The following is a 20075-nucleotide window of genomic DNA, read 5'->3' as shown; positions in this document are numbered from 1 at the left end:
TCGGGAGCAGGCAGGTTAGTTATCGAACTGATTCGCGCCCGGCACGAATCTCGATTTGGCTTTTCTTGCTATTTCACCAGCGCGCCCAAATCTACGCTGGGCGATCAAGGTGGGTAAATCAAGCCCACTATTTCTAATTACTTTTCTAAATTATGTCAGGGGAGATTTGGTGCAGGTGTTTAAATTCTAGCATCATTTTGCTGCTAGAAACTGTTTCTACCCAAAGATGAACAAGTTAGGTGGATTGACCGTGATACATTGCCCTTAGTGTCCAAAAAGGTTAGGTGGGTTACAGGAATAGAGTGGAACCGTGGGCTTAAGTAAGATGCTCTTTCCAAGAGCTGGTTCAGATTCGATGGGCCAAATGGCCTCCTTCTGCACTGTAAATTCTACAATTCTATCGACAGGAGGCTTGGTAATCGGGATACAAATTTAAGATAATTAACCAATGAGGATGATATGTATTTTATGACACAGGTTGTTATGATTTGAAGTGCACCGCCTGAAAAGGTGGTGCAAGTAGTTTCAGTGGTAACTTTCAAAAGGGAAATGGATATAAACCTGAAAAGGGAAGTGGGCTAAATTAGATAGCTCTTTCAAGGAGCTAGTCTGAAAGAAAAAGGTTGGAAATATTTGGCAGCATCTGTGCAGAGAGGGAAAACAGAATTAACGGGAGTGATTTTCAACCCGCATTAGCCATCAGCGAGAACAGGGCGAGGGCAAAAAGTCCTGCGGTAATCGGAGACTGCGATTCTAACCAGTGATTCACACTCACAAAGGGCGGGAGCCTCATTTAAATACTTTTAATAAAAATCTTTTTATTGCCATTTTCAAAGTTATATCTACATTGCCGTTTGTTTTCATTTATTGTACAGTCACAAAGGTTTCTTCTTGGGTTTCTCTATCGCCGTCTGTCGCCGTCGTCTGGCTCAGCATACAATTCTCCCTATCTCCTCTCCTCCACCTCCTCTCTCCTTGACCGCCCCCTCCTTTCCCCCCTTTTTCTGTTGCTCCCCATTTTTTCCTGCTGGGTTTTGCTACCTCACCTTGCACACCCCCCCCCCCCCCCCCACACCCCCACCACCAACCCACATCATCAACTGGTCGTTCATTTCATTTGTTGCTTGTGGGACTACTAACCGACTACTGTGTGATTGCACTCCAAACAAAAGTTAATTCGCTGTGGAATGCAAATTATCAATTTTTCCTTTTAGTATTGGCAACAGTGAAAAATTAATCCGAATGTTTGGTCGGTCTGTTCAGCATCGTGAATTTGGAGGATTACATGAACAAATCTCAGATGGATAACATAATTGTACTGAATGCAATTCCCACTTAAAATCGGCAGATTGGGTGATTTTAAATTAGCTGCGGTATTTTTCAAAGTCCCTTCGCGATGCATGAGAATCTTCAGCAGTCAGTTTGAAAATGAAGTATTTGTTCTAGCTAATCAGAAGCACCTTGAGGTCAATTGTTATTTTGGACTGCATTGTCAAGAAAAAACACAAAAGCTTGAAATGTGAAATAAAACCTGATTGTGCATGGCAGGTCAGTAAAAATTCAGGTTTAGACTTCATAGAATTCTATGAATTCCATGAATTCTAAATCCTGAATTTTGCCACATGGAATGAAGCATTTTAGACCTTCACATCTATACTGTCTCTCTGAAAGAGCTATCTATTTAGTTCCATCCACCTCTACGTTGTCAATACTCTCTTAATTTTCAAATGTTTATTGATTTCTTATTTGAAAGTTGTTATTGGAAAGAGGAAGATGTTGAAGTATCAAGTGTAACCTTTCATCAAATTTGGTGCATTCAGGAAGTAGAACCCTCTTGCTTTGTACTGCAAGAATTAATAAGGGTAAACTCTGAAGAACAGAAGAGGGTTGAGTTTAAATGGCTATGCTGAAGAGTTCAAATGAATTACTTTCATAAAGAGTCAGCCAAAGGGTATGGTAGCCTGGTGACTGATCTTTCCGGCTGCCACCTTTGTCAGAAAATTTATTGGGATTCGTGAAGGATGTTTGTATCCTTTCATTTTGGGTTATGTAAAATGCTATTGGTTGCCTGTTCATTGAGCTCTAATAGTTAAGCATATAACCTTATATATTGACTGGAACGCTAACAAATTTAATCATCTTGCACAAGCAGTCACCAGCAGCCTACATGCTCACAACACCTGGCTTGCCACCAGGATGGGAAGAGCGGAAAGATGCAAAGGGGCGTTCCTATTATGTAAACCATAACAACAGAACTACTACTTGGACTCGTCCAATTGTGCAGGTACGAAGACTGTCCTACCACTCTGCAGAGCAAGACAACATTGAGATAACAGGCCCTATGATTCTTTTTTATTTCCAGAGCTTCTTTGCTGGTTCAGTAGGACTTGTGTTGCTTTCTCTGTCTGAGTTAATTTTTCTATTTAGGATATTGCAAGTCATGCCGAGAAGAGAAAGTGTTTGCATAGTTGTCCTATGCAGTTACCCATGAGCACGTCAACACTGCAGAACACTGTGTATAAAGCCACTGTTTTGCATCATGTGCATAGCTATATTTCGGGTGTAAAAAAAAAAAACCTGAAAACTGTATTGGTTGAATAAGATCCTTTTGACTGTTCTAAACTAAATCAAAATATGACTTATTAATCCTTTTGTAAACTTTAATATTTCTGATTTGTTTTAGTTGGTTTAAGCGATTAGTCGGATTGTGCATGCTGCATAGTAGGTAACTGATGTTAATCGAGGGGTAACAGATGTAGAGTTTATTTCTTGTTGCCAATTACAGTTGTGAAAAACAAAAGTAAAAACACTGATAAATCTGAAAAGCCAGCTTGGATGCAACCTTTCGATCGTGACTTTGCTGCTGAATGGACCTCTCGAGTAATTTTCCATTTGTTGGCCACAGCAACTCGGAGTAAAATAATACTGCTCCGATGTGAAAATATTCCATGAAACCTGCAGAAGAAAACGATTCCCAGATTTACAATTCCGAATTGCTTGCAAAAATTAATCTTGACACTTGCTAGAACACTTTTGTTTTCTTGGTTGCAAACTTTTTTTAAAAATGGGAATCGGCATGGAAGTGCGTAACTGCATTATTAGTGATATAATTTTCTTCCATGCCTCCAATGCGATAAAATGATCCTCATTATTCAATCAAGGGAGTCAAATTTTCACCATAAATTTTGACTGAAGTTTATTCAACATCATTTGTCTGAGTTCAAATCCTAGAACTCTGTCAGACAGCTTTGTGGTACGCACCTTCATCACATGAAATGTAGCAATAATGGGGGCAACTAGAGGTGGGCAAAAAATAACAGCCTTCCCAGCAATGCCATCACCCCATGCTTTTCTTTTCAAAGAAAAAGGCAATAACTGTAACACTGACACCATGTATGATATCAAGTCGGTGTGAAACAAATGAAATCTAAACCTTTAGCTTTTCTTTTTAACTGAAGGGTGTGAGCCAGAATGTAATTCAAAGGAAGTGTTTTGTAATTTAAATACTGTGTGTGTTATAAATCAAAAATTTGGATTGTATGGAATGTGAAAGCTTTAACTTGTGAACAGTTCAACAGCATTTATGCGACTATAACCTAAACAAAGCAGGCCGTTCTGAGCCAACTACTAACTTATTCTTCTTCGTACTACCAGCATGCAGATGATGGTGCACCAGGTCCAACAGCCAGCAACAGCCTTTTAAGCGAGCCTCAGATAAGGCGGCCTCGCAGCCTCAGCTCACCCACCGTAACCTTATCAACCCCAATAGAGGTGAGAGTTGAGCGTCTTCCACTTCCTACAAGACTCTCAATCACCTTAACATTTCATTCTTTCCTTTCTTCCGTCACTACCTATTTCCTTCAGCCAGTGCAATTTTTCATTCAGCTGTTTTTATATCCTCAAAATTCACTTACTATTCTTTAATAATGATTATCTTCCTTCCTTTGTTAAACAGCTCTTGCATGCTCTGTCTCTCATCAGGAAAGCTTTTCTGATCTTTAATTTTTTTAAACTTATGCGCATTTCACTCTGAAAGCTGTTTATACATTCGATAAAGTAGTCAAGCAATGTCCAGTTACTAAAACTATGACCATGCAAGCATTATCATGTTAAATGGAAACTCTGATTATATATAATTGTGTATTATTTGTAATTTATCTGTTGGATTTCAGGTATCAAACATCATCACCAACAATGCATGTTCTCAGACAGTCATTATTGTTTTATCTTAAAACTGATGGCTGCTTAATGTAAATTTTAATTATTTGGTTTTTTTTCTGACTATGCTGTCAGTAGGTCAGTGCAGCACAGCGGTATATAAGACATCCTGCGAGTGCACTTACTTGAGTTAGAGATTCACAAATTATTGAATGACTATTTTTAATGGGACAATGTTTCCTGCATAATGCAGCTCTTAACTAAAAATGTCCTCAGTAATGAACCAGAATATATTAACCACTAATTATAAAATTATTGCATTTTCTCATATGAGCATTGGCATTATATAGGTGAAGTAGATTTAAGCTTTTACCTTTGTTGATAATGTTGTGTTTGTATAACTTTTCTTCTTCTAAATTCACATGGTCAACTTGCTCGTATTAATACAAACCATGATCACCATCATTTGCTTTGAAAGAGGTTCAAAAAACATTTAATTGTTTTAACAAAGATCAGACCAGTCTATGTCAGCATTAAATGTGAGTACAGCAGTCCAGTAGTTATGCTAGTGGATCAACAACCCAGAGATTTGAGTTTGGCAAATGGTGAAACTGAATTTTTTATTTTATTTTTCTTTCTTATAAATTTAGAATACCCAATTATTATTTTTTCCAATTAAGGGGCAATTTCGTGTGGCCAATCCACCTAATCTGCACCTCTTTGGGATGTCGGGCTGAAACCCACGCAGACATGGGGAGTATGTGCAAACTCCGCACGGACAGTGACCCAGGGCCGGGATTCGAACCCGGGTCCTCAGCGCCGCAGTCCCAGTGCTATCCACTGCACCACATGCCGCCCATGAAACTGAATTTAATAGAAATTGTAATTTTCCTATCATACCCATCATTGAATCCCTACAGTGCAGAAGGAGGCCATTTGGACCATCGAGTCTGCATCGACCCTCCAAAAGAGCACTCTGCCCAGGTTTGCTCCACCGCCGACCCATTTTGTCCCCGTAACCTAACCTGCACATCCCTCGAATCTCAGGGACAATTTGGTATGGTCAATCCATCTAACCTCCACATCTTTGGACTGGGGGAGGAAACCGGAGCACCCACAGAAAACCCACGCAGACACAGAGAGAATGTGCAAACTCCACACACACAGTCACCCAAGGTCAGAATCGACCCCGGGTTCCTAGCACTGAGAGGAAGCAGTGCTTTTTTAAATGTAAATTTAGAGTACCCAATTCATTTTTCCAATTTAGCGTGGCCAATCCACCTACCCTGCACATCTTTGGGTTGTGGGGGCGAAACCCACGCAAACACGGGGAGAATGTGCAAACTTCACACGGACAGTGCCCCAGAGCCGGGATTGAAGCTGGGACCTCGGCGCTCTGAGGCTGCATTGCTACCCATTGCACCACTGTGCTGAGAGGCAACAGTGTTAACCATTGTGCCACTAGACACCAGGAAGAAAAGTATCTCAACCCAATCCAAAAGGCATTTGATACAGTGTTGCACACCAGACTTGTGAACAAAGCTATGGCTCATGGAATAACTGGGACAGTAGGAACCTTGGTAGGGAATTGGCTGAGCGACTGGAAACAAAAAGCAGTAATTAATGGACATTTTTCAGGGTGGAGGAGCATTTGAAGTGGCGTTCCCCAGGACTCCATGTTGGGGCTCTTGCTTTTCCTGATATCTATTAATGACATAGACCTTGGTGTACAGGGCAATATTTCAAAGTTTGTAGATTGTACAAAACTTGGAAGCATTGTGAACTGTGAGGAGAATAGTGTCGAACGTCTAAAAGACAGAAGCAGGTTGGTGGAATTGGTGGACAGATGAATTGCAATGCAGAGAAATGTGAAGTGATTCATTTTGGTTGGGAGAACATGGAGAGAAAATATAAAATGAAGGATACCTCGAGGTATACATGTGTTTAAGTCATTGATAGCGTCAGGGCAGGTAGAGAGACTGGTTAATTAAAAAAACAACATCCCTGGCTTTATTAATAGGGACAGAGCGTTAAAGAGCAAGGAGATCATGGTGAACTTGTATAAGACACTAGTTTGACCTCAGCTGGAGTACTGCATCCAGTTCTGGGCGATGCGCGTCAGGAAGGATGTGAAGGCATTAGAGAGGGTATGCAAAAGATTAATTAAGTGGGTTTCCTCCGGATGGTCCGGTTTCCTCCCATAAGTCCTGAAAGACGTGCATGCTGGTGAATTGGACATTCTGAATTCTCCCTCTGTGCACCCCAACAGGTGCTGAAATGTGGTGACTAGGGGCTTTTCACAGTAACTTCATTGTCGTGTTAATGTAAGCCTACTTGTGACAATAAAGATTATTATTATTAATAATGAGAATGGTCCCAGAGATGAGGAACTTCAGTTATGAAGACAGATTGGAGAGGTTAGGACTGTTCCCGTAGAGAATAGAAGGCTGAGAGGAAATTTGGTAGAGGTGTTCAAAATCATGAGGGGATCTGGACAAGGTAGATAGGGAGAATCTGTCCCTACTCGTGAAAAGGGCGGGAATGAGAAGACACAAAATTAAAGGGAGGCCGTGGCATAATGGTATTGTCGCTGGACGTGACCCAGGGTAATGTCCTGGGGGCCTCAGTTTGAATCCCACCATGGTAGATGGCGAAATATGAATTCAATAAAAATCTGGAATTAAAAGTTTAATGATGACCGTGAAACCATTGTCAATTGTCATAAAAACTCATCTCGTTCACTCATGTCCTTTTAAGAAAGGAATTCTGTTGCACTTACCTGGTCTGGCCTACATGTGACTCCAGATCCAGTCATGTGATTGACTCTTAAATGCCCTCCGGGATGGGCAATAAACGCTGCCTCAGCCAGTGACATTCACATCCCATGGACAAATTTTTTAAAATGAGTAAAAGCAGCAAAAGGAAAACCATTTCACGCAACAAGTGGTTAGGAATGCACCACTTGACAGTGTGGTGGAAGCAACTTCAGTTGTTATCTGAAAAGGAAGAACGTGCAGGGATGACGGGGAGAAGGAGTGGGAATTCGGGTGAGTTGCTCAACGGAGAGCTTGTCCAGACACGATGGACCAAAAGGCCGCCTCCTACACCGCAACAATTCTGTGATTCTTCAATCAAATCGTCAAAAATCCTTGACAAAAGCAATTTTTTCCCCCTAACTACAATTCTCATGTTCAAAATAATGATTTGAACAAAGTTTAAAAAGAAACGAGTGCAATAACATGGTTCAGTTTATCATCTGAATCAACTTTTAATATACTATAATAATACACTTCATTCAAGGATTTGCTTGAAGCCCTTCACCTTTTCCAAATACTTGGGTTTGGATTTAATATTGGAATGTGAAAGTGTGGACATATGGGGAGGAATATATTGCACAAAGGAATCTGTAGGTGTAGATACCAACAGTGAGGGTTCTCCAGACTACAAACAGGGATTAAAAAGTACACAAGTATTCGACAAGGAATTGTAAGAGGTTCCGTACGTTACCGCCTGCAAAGCACAAGTCAGGTGTGTGACGGAATGCTTTTCACTTCTTGTGGATGAATGCAGCTCCAACAACACTTACGACATTTGACACCATCCAGGACAAAGCAGCCCACTTGTTCTGGCACCCAACCTACAACCTTCAGCAATCACTCCCTTCACCACCAACGAACAGTGGCAGCAGTTTGAGCAGTCTATAAGATGCACTGCAGGAGCTCACCAAGGATTCTTAGACAGCACCTTCCCAACCGGCAAACACAACCATTCAGAAAGGCAAGGGCAGTCATGTGGGAACATCACCTGCAAGTTCACGTCCAAGCTCCACACTATCCTGCCATAGGACTAGATCGCTGTTCCTTCACTATCACTGGATCAAAATCATGGAAATCCCTTCCTCACAGCACTGTGGATGTATCTACCATTCATGGACTGCATATCAAGGCGGCGGATCTCCACTACCATCTTCAGGTTAGGGATGGACAGTAAATGCTGGCCTAGCCAGTGACACCTACTAATGGGAGGGGGGAAATGATACAAAAATTGGCCATGCGGCTGATGGTAAGAAGAAAGCTGTCGACTGTAGAGGGATATCAATGGATTGGGCAAGTGGACAGAAAATTAGAAAATGCACTTCAATCTTGGAAGTGTACACTATTGCATTTCAGGTTGGCAAATAATGCAAGGGACTACACAATAAATGGTATGGCACTGAGAAATGTAGAAAAAGAGAGGGGTTTGGGAGTGCAGGGCCACAGATTCCTGAAACTGTCTCAACAGATAGAGAAGGTGATTAAGAATGCATCGGCGTACTTGCCTTTATTAGCCAAGGCGAGAATATATGAGCAGAGAAGGTATGCTGGAACTGTATTGAATATTAGTTAGACTGCAGTTAAAGTATTGTTTACAGTTCTGGTCATCTCATTACAGGAAGGATGTGATCACATTAGAGAAAGCACACAAAAGCCTTCCAAGAATGATACGAGAAATGGAGAATTTTTAAGATGAAGAAAGGAAAGGCTGGGCTTGTTTTCTGTTTAACCCAGGAGGCTGAGGGAAGTTTTAATTGAGGTGTATAAAATTATGAAGGGCTTGGATACGGTACAGAGAAGTCAATAACCAGATTTTATGGATTTAAAGTAATTGGTAGAGGAACTATCAGAGGGGGTTTAAGATATTTCCACCGAGAGAATGAAGGGGGGAGCTGGTTGGGGCGGGTAGTCTGGAACTCTGCCTGCAAAATTGCCAGAGGGAGAAAGCCTCATAACATTTAAGAGGTTTTGGGTGTGCACTTGAATTGCTGTAATCTATGAGGCTACTGACCAAGAACTGGAAAGCAGGATTCATCCGGATAGATGTCTTTAGTGCAGGCAAAGAAATGATGGGACAAAGGTCTTCCTTCTGTTGTAAATTTGTGATTCTAACTTGTTTTTCTAGTTACCAGGAGATGTGTTGTGATCCTTTTGAAAATATCTACAGAGTATCAAACTTTATAGCATTCATGTTGGAGGAAATGGCACCAATGTAAACCAAATGCAGGAAGGGATTTTGTGACTGAAGTGGCTTTTAACATTGTTCTTGGTTTTGGCAAACCACTGCTTGAGATTGATCACATAATATTGCCAAACAATGTGGATTCACTACAGTGCATAATTGGGAATAGTCACTGAGCTGCTCTGTGACTTGAAAATCTTTCTCCAGGTAGTGTACTGATTTCGGTGCTTTGGTTATCACCTGTTTCATGCCCCTGAAGATTAATGAGTGGATTAAAAAATTATGGAAAGAGTAAGGTTATATCTACCTTGGGTTTTTATATATAGTTTCATCCCAACTGGTCCATACAAATATTTATATTTCACATTTATGGGGCGTAGTGATAATATCACTGGATTGGTATTTCAGAAGGTCCAGCTAATGCTCTAGGAACATGAGTTCCAATCCCACCATGTAGCTGGTGGAATTTAAATTCAATTAATAAAAACTGGAATTGAAAATTAGTCTCATTTAGTAATGCTGACCATGAAACTCTCATTAATTGTTCCGGTTCTCCAATGTCCTTTCGGGAAAGAAATCTGCCATCTCACTGCAGATCCACATAATATGGTACGAAGTCTTACAACACCAGGTTAAAGTCCAACAGGTTTGTTTCGATGTCACTAGCTTTCGGAGCGCTGCTCCTTCCTCAGATGAATGAAGAGGTCTGTTCCAGAAACACATATATAGACAAATTCAAAGATGCCAAACAATGCTAGGAATGCGAGCATTAGCAGGTGATTAAATCTTTACAGATCCAGAGATGGGGTAACCCCAGGTTAAAGAGGTGTAAATTGTGTCAAGCCAGGACAGTTGGTAGGATTTCGCAGGCCAGATGGTGGGGGATGAATGTAATGCGACATGAATCCCAGGTCCCGGTTGAGGCCGCACTCGTGTGTGCGGAGCTTGGCTATAAGTTTCTGCTCGGCGATTCTGCGTTGTCGCGGGTCCTGAAGGCCGCCTTGGAGAACGCTTACCCGGAGATCAGAGGCTGAATGCCCTTGACTGCTGAAGTGTTCCCCGACTGGAAGGGAACATTCCTGCCTGGTGATTGTTGCGCGATGTCCGTTCATTCGTTGTCGCAGCGTCTGCATGGTCTCGCCAATGTACCACGCTTCGGGACATCCTTTCCTGCAGCGTATGAGGTAGACAACGTTGGCCGAGTCGCACGAGTATGTACTGCGTACTTGGTGGGTGGTGTTCTCACGTGTAATAGTGGTATCCATGTCGATGATCTGGCACGTCTTGCAGAGATTGCCATGACAGGGTTGTGTGGTGTCGTGGTCACTGTTCTGAAGAGTGGGTAGTTTGCTGCAAACAATGGTTCGTTTGAGGTTGCGCGGTTGTTTGAAGGCAAGTAGTGGGGGTGTGGGGATGACCTTGGCAAGATGTTCATCGTCATCAATGACGTGTTGAAGGCTGTGAAGAAGATGACGTAGTTTCTCCGCTCCAGGGAAGTACTGGACGACGAAGGGTATTCTGTCGGTTGTGTCCCATGTTTGTCGTCTGAGGAGGTCGGTCCGGTTTTTCCCTGTGGCGCGTTGGAACTGTCGATCGATGAGTCGAGTGCCATATCCCGTTCGTACGAGGGCATCTTTCAACGTCTATAGATATCTGTTACGCTCCTCCTCAGACGACAAACATGGGACACAACCGACAGAATACCCTTCGTCGTCCAGTACTTCCCTGGAGCGGAGAAACTACGTCATCTTCTTCACAGCCTTCAACACGTCATTGATGACGATGAACATCTTGCCAAGATCATCCCCACACCCCCACTACTTGCCTTCAAACAACCGCGCAACCTCAAACGAACCATTGTTTGCAGCAAACTACCCAGTCTTCAGAACAGTGACCACGACACCACACAACCCTGTCATGGCAATCTCTGCAAGACGTGCCAGATCATCGACATGGATACCACTATTACACGTGAGAACACCACCCACCAAGTACGCGGTACATACTCGTGCGACTCGGCCAACGTTGTCTACCTCATACGCTGCAGGAAAGGATGTCCCGAAGCGTGGTACATTGGCGAGACCATGCAGACGCTGCGACAACGAATGAACGGACATCGCGCAACAATCACCAGGCAGGAATGTTCCCTTCCAGTCGGGGAACACTTCAGCAGTCAAGGGCATTCAGCCTCTGATCTCCGGGTAAGCGTTCTCCAAGGCGGCCTTCAGGACCCGCGACAACGCAGAATCGCCGAGCAGAAACTTATAGCCAAGCTCCGCACACATGAGTGCGGCCTCAACCGGGACCTGGGATTCATGTCGCATTACATTCATCCCCCACCATCTGGCCTGCGAAATCCTACCAACTGTCCTGGCTTGACACAATTTACACCTCTTTAACCTGGGGTTACCCCATCTCTGGATCTGTAAAGATTTAATCACCTGCTAATGCTCGCATTCCTAGCATTGTTTGGCATCTTTGAATTTGTCTATATATGTGTTTCTGGAACAGACCTCTTCATTCATCTGAGGAAGGAGCAGCGCTCCGAAAGCTAGTGACATCGAAACAAACCTGTTGGACTTTAACCTGGTGTTGTAAGACTTTGTACTGTGCTCACCCCAGTCCAACGCCGGCATCTCCACAGCATGGCTACCACATAATATGGTTATTGATGAAGGCTCAACCTTGCCCCTGGCCTGAGGCGTGGTGATCCTCAGGTTAAATCACCACCAGTCAGTTCTTCCCTTCAAAGGGGAAAACATCCTATTGTCATCTGGGACAATGGCGACTTAAAACAAATATGGTTGACTCTTGCCTGCCCTCTGAAAACTACTCCGTTCAAGGGCAATTAAGGGTGGGCAACAAATGCTGACCCTGTCAGGGACATCCGCATCCCATGAAAGAATCAATGCACAAGCCTCCTCCCACTCTACTTCCAGCTAGCCTTATCAACATGTTATCTTCACATCCTTCACTCCCATCCTCTTTGCTGCTCATTTGTAACTGATTTAAAATGTTCACAGTAGTTAACTTTGACTAATTGCTTCATTTACAAATTATACCCCAGACTGAAGACTAGCTTTTATCAAAACTTCAGAGTTTGTCTATGTGCAGTACACCTGTGCATTGTCGGATTATGGAGTGTAAAACTTCTGCAGCGAGTAGTTGATCACAACTTTGCACCAGGAGGATGCTTGGCCTGTTGTTGACCTATTTTCAGACTAAAATATATACAAAGAATGAAAGCAACCAAATGAAAGGCAGGTCGTCCTTTCAGATCAAATACTTGAATTAAGTTTCCTATTTGCTCTCTTTGTTGCCTGAATTATTGTTATATTGGTTAAAAATATTTAGCGAAAGACTTTGCACTATTATGTTGTAAGTATCACATGGAGTGTTGCATTCCGCATATCCCCAAAGTTAATCACTTCACTGGGCTTAGATTTTATTGTTTTTATTTGTGTCAAATCTATGAATTTCAAAAAGGTTGCTGCATGGTTTATCTGAAGTGAGGATATTTTTTCTTAAGACTTCATGGAGGTTTTATGGTAATTAATGAAAAAGCAACCAAAATGCCCCCCAAAAACTAAATGGAGCTGATCAAACCCTGGTTCAAATGAATAGTTTAGATGTATAATTGTTTATATCTTTCCAGGGTGCTAAAGATCCCCCTCTGCGTAGAGCTGTGAAAGACACTTTCTCTACTCCTCAGTCTCCACAGCTTTCGCCTTATAATTCACCGAAGGCACAGCATAAGGTGGTGCAGAGTTTCCTACCTCCTGGCTGGGAAATGCGCATAGCTCCAAATGGCCGGCCTTTCTTCATCGATCACAATAGTAAAACAACAACATGGGTAAGCCTTTAACTCTACCCTAAAGTATTTTTCCTCTCCTCTTCTGTAATGAAATTAGTTTTTCAGCATGGAGGCCAGATCTGTGAACATTACTTGGTTTTGACACATGTGCCACGTGATGAAGTGGCTGTGCGAGTGGAGAGTCTCCCTTTGGAATTAGCATGTCAAAAAAAATTGCATTGTTAACGAGAGACTATGTAGTGCGCATTAATTAGAAAAGGTTGTGAAATGAAAATGTTGGGATGGGTTGCTTGTTTGGGCTGATTCCTGTGGAAGTGTCTCTTAGCTGTTGCAGAGAATAATCCATTCATTTTTATTAGATGCTAAAAATGGATCTGTTTGTAAAATAGTCTTAAGATGAATTTACGTAAGTCGTACTAAATGTACAAATGTTGTTCTGATGGAGGAATTTTGCACAGTTCTGTCCTTTTGGGTGTTACATCAACTTAAGAAATATTAAATTAAGTGTGATTTCCTTTTGAATATTGCTTTTTATTTAAATATGCAAATACTCGTAACTATTAGAATAAAAATAGAAAAAGGATGGAAATATTTGGCAGCATCTGTGCAGAGAGGGAAAACAGAATTAACGGGAGGGATTTTCAACCCGCATTACCCATCAGCGAGAATGGTGGCGAGGGCAGAAAGTCCTGCGGTAATCGGAGACTGCGATTCTAACCGGTGATGTAACAAGGTTCACACTCACAAAGGGCGGGAGCCTCATGTAAATACATTTTTTAAAAATAATCTTTTTATTGGCATTTTCAAAATTATATATACATTGCCGTTCATTTTCATTTATTGTACAGTCACAAAGGTTTCTTCTTGGGTTTCTCTATCGTCGTCTGTCGCCGTCGTCTGGCTCAGCATACAATCCTCCCTATCTCCCCTCCTCCACCTCCTCCCTCCTTGACCCCCCCCCTCCTTTTCCCCCTTTTTCTGTTGCTCCCCATTTTTTCTTGCTGGGTTTTGCTATCTCACCCCCCCCCCCCCCCCCCACGCCCACCACCACGGTCCTCCCTCGCTTTCCTCTTTCTATCTTGTCCTAGCTATTTTGCCCTAGCTACTGACTATTTATTTATTTCTGTGTTGGCCACAAACAGGTCTCGGAACAGTCAGGTGAATGGCTCCCATGGTTTGTGGAAGCCCTCTTCCGATCCACGTATGGTGAATTTGATTTTCTCCATGTGGAGAAATTCTGATAGGTCGGACAGCTAGTCGGTAGCTTTAGGTGGTGCTGCTGACCACAAACCAAGCAGGATTCTACGGCGGGCGATCAGGGAGGCAAAGGCAAGGGCGTCCGCCCCCCTCGCCATAAAGAGATCTGGCTGGTCTGATACCCCAAAGTCCGCCACTTTCGGGCATGGCTCCACCCTCATCCCCACCACTTTGGACATTGCCTCGAAGAAGGCTGTCCAGTGTCCAGCAAGTCTGGGGTAAGACCAGAACATGTGGGCGTGGTTGGCCGGGCCTCCTTGGCACCGTTCACATCTAGCCTCCAACTCCAGGAGCAACCTGCTCATTCGGGTTCTGGTCAAGTGGGCTCTGTGTACCACCTTTAGCTGCGTTAGGTTGGGCCTCGCACATGTGGAGGTAGAGTTGACCCTGTGCAGTGCTTCGCTCCATAATCCCCACCCTATTTCGAACCCCAAGTCTTCCTCCCATTTCCTTCTTGTCATGTCCAGTTCGGTGTTAGCCTTCTCTAGCAGTCATTCGTACATGTCACTACAGTTTCCTCTGCCTAGGATGTCTGTGTCCAGTAGCTCTTCCAATAGTGTCTGTCATAGATTATCATAGAATTTACAGTGCAGAAGGAGGCCCATCGAGTCTGCACTGGCTCTTGGAAAGAGCACCCTACCCAAGGTCAACACCTCCACCCTCTCCCCATAACCCAGTAACCCCACCCAACACTAAGGGCAATTTTGGACACTATGGGCAATTTATCATGGCCAATCCACCTAACCTGCACATCTTTGGACTGTGGGAGGAAACCGGAGCACCCGGAGGAAACCCACGCACATGGGGAGGATGTGCAGACTCCGCACAGACAGTGACCCAAGCCGGAATCGAACCTGGGATCCTGGAGCTGTGAAGCAATTGTGCTATCCACAATGCTACCGTGCTGTCATGGTGGTCATGGGTATGTCCTTGTCTCCTTCCGTAGGAAGTTTTTAAGCTGCAGGTATCTGAGTTTGTTGCCTTTAGCTAGTTGGAATCTCTGTGTCAGTTCTTCCAGTGTTGTGACCCTACCGTCAATGTATAGGTCCCTGACTGTCAATGTCCCCCCGTCCTGTCTCCACCTTTTGAAGGTGGCGTCGGTGAGTGCTGATGTGAATCTGTGGTTATTGCAGATGGGATCTTTTTCGGTCAGTCCGAATTGCTGCCATAGTTGGTTCAATGTCTGGAGGATGGCTATCACCACTGGGCTGATGGAGTGTTTCTTGAGCAGGGATGGGAGTGGTGCCGTGGCGAGGGCCTGGAGAGAGGTCCCCTTGCAGGAGGCCTCCTCCGCATGCACCCACTCAGCTTCTGGCTCCTTTATCCATCCCATCACTCTTTCCGCCATCGCTGCCCAGTGGTAGAACTGTATTAAATACATTTTAATATTCGTACAGAGCGCTCCCCCCGCCCTGAGCATTCAGGTTCTGAAAACCATGAATGAGTCAAGGGGATCCCCTTTGTCGGTGCAAAGGTAAGTATAGCCTCCGGGGATGCGGGTGGGGGTGTGGCAAAAGAAATGCAGGCGCATGTTGTCACTGTCAGGTTGGAAGTGCCAACCTGGGCCATGGGACAGTGCTGGGGGGATCCTCCGGGAAGCCCCATTGGGGACGGTGCTCACATCATGTTTGTTGGGGGGGTGGGTCAGGAGGTGGAGCCCCCGATGATGATGGTATGGTACAGGGGTCATGGGGTAGAGCCCTGGCACTGATGGGGGTGGGGGGCAGTGAGATGCTGGTAGGGGGATTGAGTGCCCCAATGGCCATGGAAGGGTGGGGGTGAAAGACAGAAAGCCCGGTGGTCATGGTGGGGGAATATGAGCCCTGCTGGTGGTGATAGGGGAGGGGTGTGGGTCCTGATGGTGGTGGTTTCAGGGGGGTGGTGAGAACCCTGATGGTGTGGGTAGGCAAGGGGAGGGGGCAGTGCATTGTGAGAACCCCGATGCTGATGATGGTAGTTTGGGGGGCAGGAGCACCCGATGCTTATGGGGGCTTCCTTATGTCCATGGAGGGGGAGGGTGGGGGGGGTGGTGGTGCTAGGTGTGCTTTATTTTCGGTGCTGGAGGGCACCCCGATCTCTTTGGTCTTGACTGCTCTATGATGGCGTAAACAACGCCCACTAAATTTCTTTTTTCCCGAGAGTTTCAAAATCTGAACTAATCTGTGTTGGCTGGAGAGCTAGCCGCATGTTTTCAGTCAGAACCTGAAAGTCTGAAACAAATGTGGGAAAACTTCGCATCACGTAATTGGTTTTAAGCAAATGAAAGTGGGGAGAGTGCAGGGGGTAAACGGGAAGGTCTTGTGATAGGGTTAAAAGCAGGAGAGCTTAAATGATACAAGGGTTCATAATGCAAGTCCGAATGGAGTGGCAATGGACAAGTAAAGAAACAAAAGATGTGTCGAGAGGTGTGAACCTTCTTGTTCTTAGGCAGACCATCAGAGTCAAGGATGACATGCTTCCACACTAAACACGAGTTCTAAGGTGAGCGAAGAGTCCAATGCATGACCAACAGTTTCTGTCACAGGTGGGGCAGATGGTGGTTGGAGGAGCGGGTGGGTGGGCTGCCCGGGTTGCCATGCGTTTCTTTTGCTGTCAACGCTTGGCTTCAGCTTACTCTCGGCAATGAAACTGGAGGTGTTTAGCACCTTCCTGGATGCTTTTTCTCCACTTTGGGTGGTCCTGGTCCAGGGACTCCCAGGCGTCAGTGCGGATATTGCACTTTTTCATGGAGTCTTCGATGGTGTCCTTTTGAAGCATTTTCTCTATCCCCCTGGGACCCACTTGCCGTGACAAAGCTCCGAGTAGAGCATTTGTTTCAGGAGTCTCATGTCAGGCATGCTGACAATGTGGCCATCTAGCAGAGCAGAATGATGAACGGGTGCTGTCTGAAAGACAAACAAGAAAAGGAAGTTGTGAGCGATGAACAAAAACCAGCAAAAAAAAAAGCGTTAACAAATCCAGTTGCAATCTAAAATTGTGGAACTCTGTATTGAGTCTGGATGGCTGTAAATTGCCTAATTGAAAGATGAGATACTGTTCCTTGAGGGTGTGTTGAACTTCATTGGAACAGTCAGCAGGCTGAGGATACAATGGTCAGAGTTGGAAGTAAGGTGAAGAATTAAAATGACAGAAGTTTGACATCTCATTTATGGACTAAACAGAGGTGATCTGCAAAGCAGTCACCAATCTACAAATTTCAACAGTCTTTATGGCAATTATTAAAATTAATTCAGTAGTGGTAGATGTTTCAGTAGGGGAGCATTTCGGGAACAGTGACCACAATTCAGTAAGTTTTAAAGTGCTGGTGGACAAGGATAAGAGTGGTCCTAGGATGAATGTGCTAAATTGGGGGAAGGCTAATTATAACAATATTAGGCGGGAACTGATGAACATAGATTGGGGGCAGATGTTTGAGGGCAAATCAACATCTGACATGTGGGAGGCTTTCAAGTGTCAGTTGAAAGGAATTCAGGACCGGCATGTTCCTGTGAGGAAAAAGGATAAATACGGCAATTTTCGGGAACTTTGGATAACGAGAGATATTGTAGGCCTCGTCAAAAAGAAAAAGGAGGCATTTGTCAGGGCTAAAAGGCTGGGAACAGACAAAGCCTGTGTGGAATATAAGGAAAGTAGGAAGGAAATTAAGCAAGGAGTCAGGAGGGCTAGAAGGGGTCACGAAAAGTCATTGGCAAATAGGGTTAAGGAAAATCCCAAGGCTTTTTACATGTACATAAAAAGCAAGAGGGTAGCCAGGGAAAGGGTTAGCCCACTGAAGGATAGGCAAGGGAATCTATGTGTGGAGCCAGAGGAAATGGGCGAGGTACTAAATGAATACTTTGCATCAGTATTCACCAAAGAGAAGAAATTGGTAGATGTTGAGTCTGGAGAAGGGTGTGTAGATAGCCTGGGTCACATTGAGATCCAAAAAGACGAGGTGTTGGGTATGTTAAAAAATATTAAGGTAGATAAGTCCCAGAATACTGAAGGAGGCTGGAGAGGAAATTGCTGAGGCCTTGACAGAAATTTTTGGATCCTCACTGTCTTCAGGTGATGTCCCGGAGGACTGGAGAATAGCCAATGTTGTTCCTCTGTTTAAGAAGGGTAGCAAGGATAATCCAGGGAACTACTGGCCGGTGAGCCTTACTTCAGTGGTAGGGAAATTACTGGAGAGAATTCTTCGAGACAGGATCTACTCCCATTTGGAAGCAAATGGACGTATTAGTGAGAGGCAGCATGGTTTTGTGAAGGGGAGGTTGTGTCTCACTAACTTGATAGAGTTTTTCGAGGAGATCACTAAGATGATTGATGTAGGTAGGGCAGTGGATGTTATCTATATGGACTTCAGTAAGGCCTTTGACCAGGCCCCTCATGGGAGACTAGTACAAAAGGTGAAGTCACACGGGATCAGGGGTGAGCTGGCAAGGTGGATACAGAACTGGCTAGGTCATAGAAGGCAGAGAGTAGCAATGGAAGGATGCTTTTCTAATTAGAGGGTTGTGACCAGTGGTGTTCCACAGGGATCAGTGCTGGGACCTTTGCTCTTTGTAGTATATATAAATGATTTGGAGGAAAATGTAACTGGTCTGATTAGTAAGTTTGCAGACGACACAAAGGTTGGTGGAATTGCGGATAACGATGAGGACTGTCAGAGGATACAGCAGGATTTAGATTGTTTGGAGACTTGGGCGGAGAGATGGCAGATGGAGTTTAATCTGGACAAATGTGAGGTAATGCATTTTGGAAGGTCAGAGGCTTTTCCCCGGGGTAGATGGGTCAATAACTAGGGGGCATAGGTTTAAGGTGAGAGGGGCAAGGTTTAGAGTAGATGTACGAGGCAAGTTTTTTCTGCAGAGGGTAGTGGGTGCCTGGAACTCGCTACCGGAGGAGGTGGTGGAAGCAGGGACGATAGTGACATTTAAGGGGTATCTTGACAAATACATGAATAGGATGGGAATAGAGGGATACGGACCCAGGAAGTGTAGAAGATTGTAGTTTAGTAGGGCAGCATGGTCAGCACGGGCTTGGAGGGCCGAAGGGCCTGTTCCTGTGCTGTACATTTCTTTGTTCTTTGTAGTATGAGAAATGTTTCTGTGATCACGTAGAATCATAGAATGGTTACAACACAGAAGCTATTTGATCTCTCGCGCCCATGCCAGCTGTCTTCAAGAACTCGCAATTCACCTAGTCCCACTCACCTCCCATTTTATTTATAGTCCTGTAATTTTTTCTTTTCACCTGATTATTCAGTACTCTTTTGAAAGCCTTAATTCAATCTGTGTCAATCACACTCAGACAGTACATTCCAAATCCTAACCACACACCAAGTAAAACTGTTCTTCTCCAAGTCACCATTCTTTGTTTTACCAATCACCCCATCAGACCCCCCCTTCACCATCAGAACCCCCTCCACCATCAGACCACCCCCCCCATCAGATATACCTCCCACCATCAGATCCCCCTGAACAGAGACCCTCTCAAAAGAGGAAGTAAAAGCACATAACTGCTTTTGATGTGGTGAGGACCTGTCAAGCATAGCAAGAGTGTGCATCAGAGTGTGCATCAAAGCAGGGTAATGGAATGTATTGCTGGCTAATACAATGTATAGCTCTATGAAATTGAATGGAAGATCAGCATTTCAAAAGCTGTCAAGGGATTTCAAGCCCCTTGAAGCCTACTGGACTTTGAGGAAGCTTCTAACACTTGAAAAAGCTGCTGTTTTGAACACTTTTGTCTGAGGCAACAGAGGTTAGAAAGCAGCAAGTGAAAATGCAAAGATTTTTCACCCTGCTGCCTGAACTGCTCGTCAGCTTTCAGTCAGGGGTCCCTGTTGGGAGGAGGGTCTCTGTTGTGG

General features: G+C 44.2%; 1 protein-coding gene across 13 annotated transcripts in view; it reads left to right on the top strand.

Annotated features, from left to right (window-relative positions):
* Window positions 1-20075, top strand: part of nedd4l (NEDD4 like E3 ubiquitin protein ligase) — a 635409-nt gene that overhangs the window by 524618 nt on the left and 90716 nt on the right. For 11 of the 13 annotated variants that reach the window (XR_011940295.1, XR_011940294.1, XR_011940293.1 and 8 more), the window contains 3 exons: window positions 2153-2284; window positions 3655-3771; window positions 12809-13006. Coding sequence is in view for 7 of the 13 variants with exons in the window: in XM_072497353.1 (XP_072353454.1) it covers window positions 2153-2284; window positions 3655-3771; window positions 12809-13006 (447 nt within the window). In the remaining 6 variants the exon portion in view is untranslated. Of the gene's footprint in view, window positions 1-2149; window positions 2285-3654; window positions 3772-12808; window positions 13007-20075 lie in introns of all 13 variants that reach the window. The other 2 variants (XM_072497350.1, XM_072497351.1) reach the window with 2 other exon arrangements.

The sequence above is a fragment of the Scyliorhinus torazame genome, chromosome 3 (genome assembly GCF_047496885.1).
Source record: "Scyliorhinus torazame isolate Kashiwa2021f chromosome 3, sScyTor2.1, whole genome shotgun sequence".
Taxonomy (NCBI): domain Eukaryota; kingdom Metazoa; phylum Chordata; class Chondrichthyes; order Carcharhiniformes; family Scyliorhinidae; genus Scyliorhinus; species Scyliorhinus torazame.
Note: the sequence above shows the minus strand (reverse complement) of the source record. Positions and strands in the feature narration are given on the sequence as shown.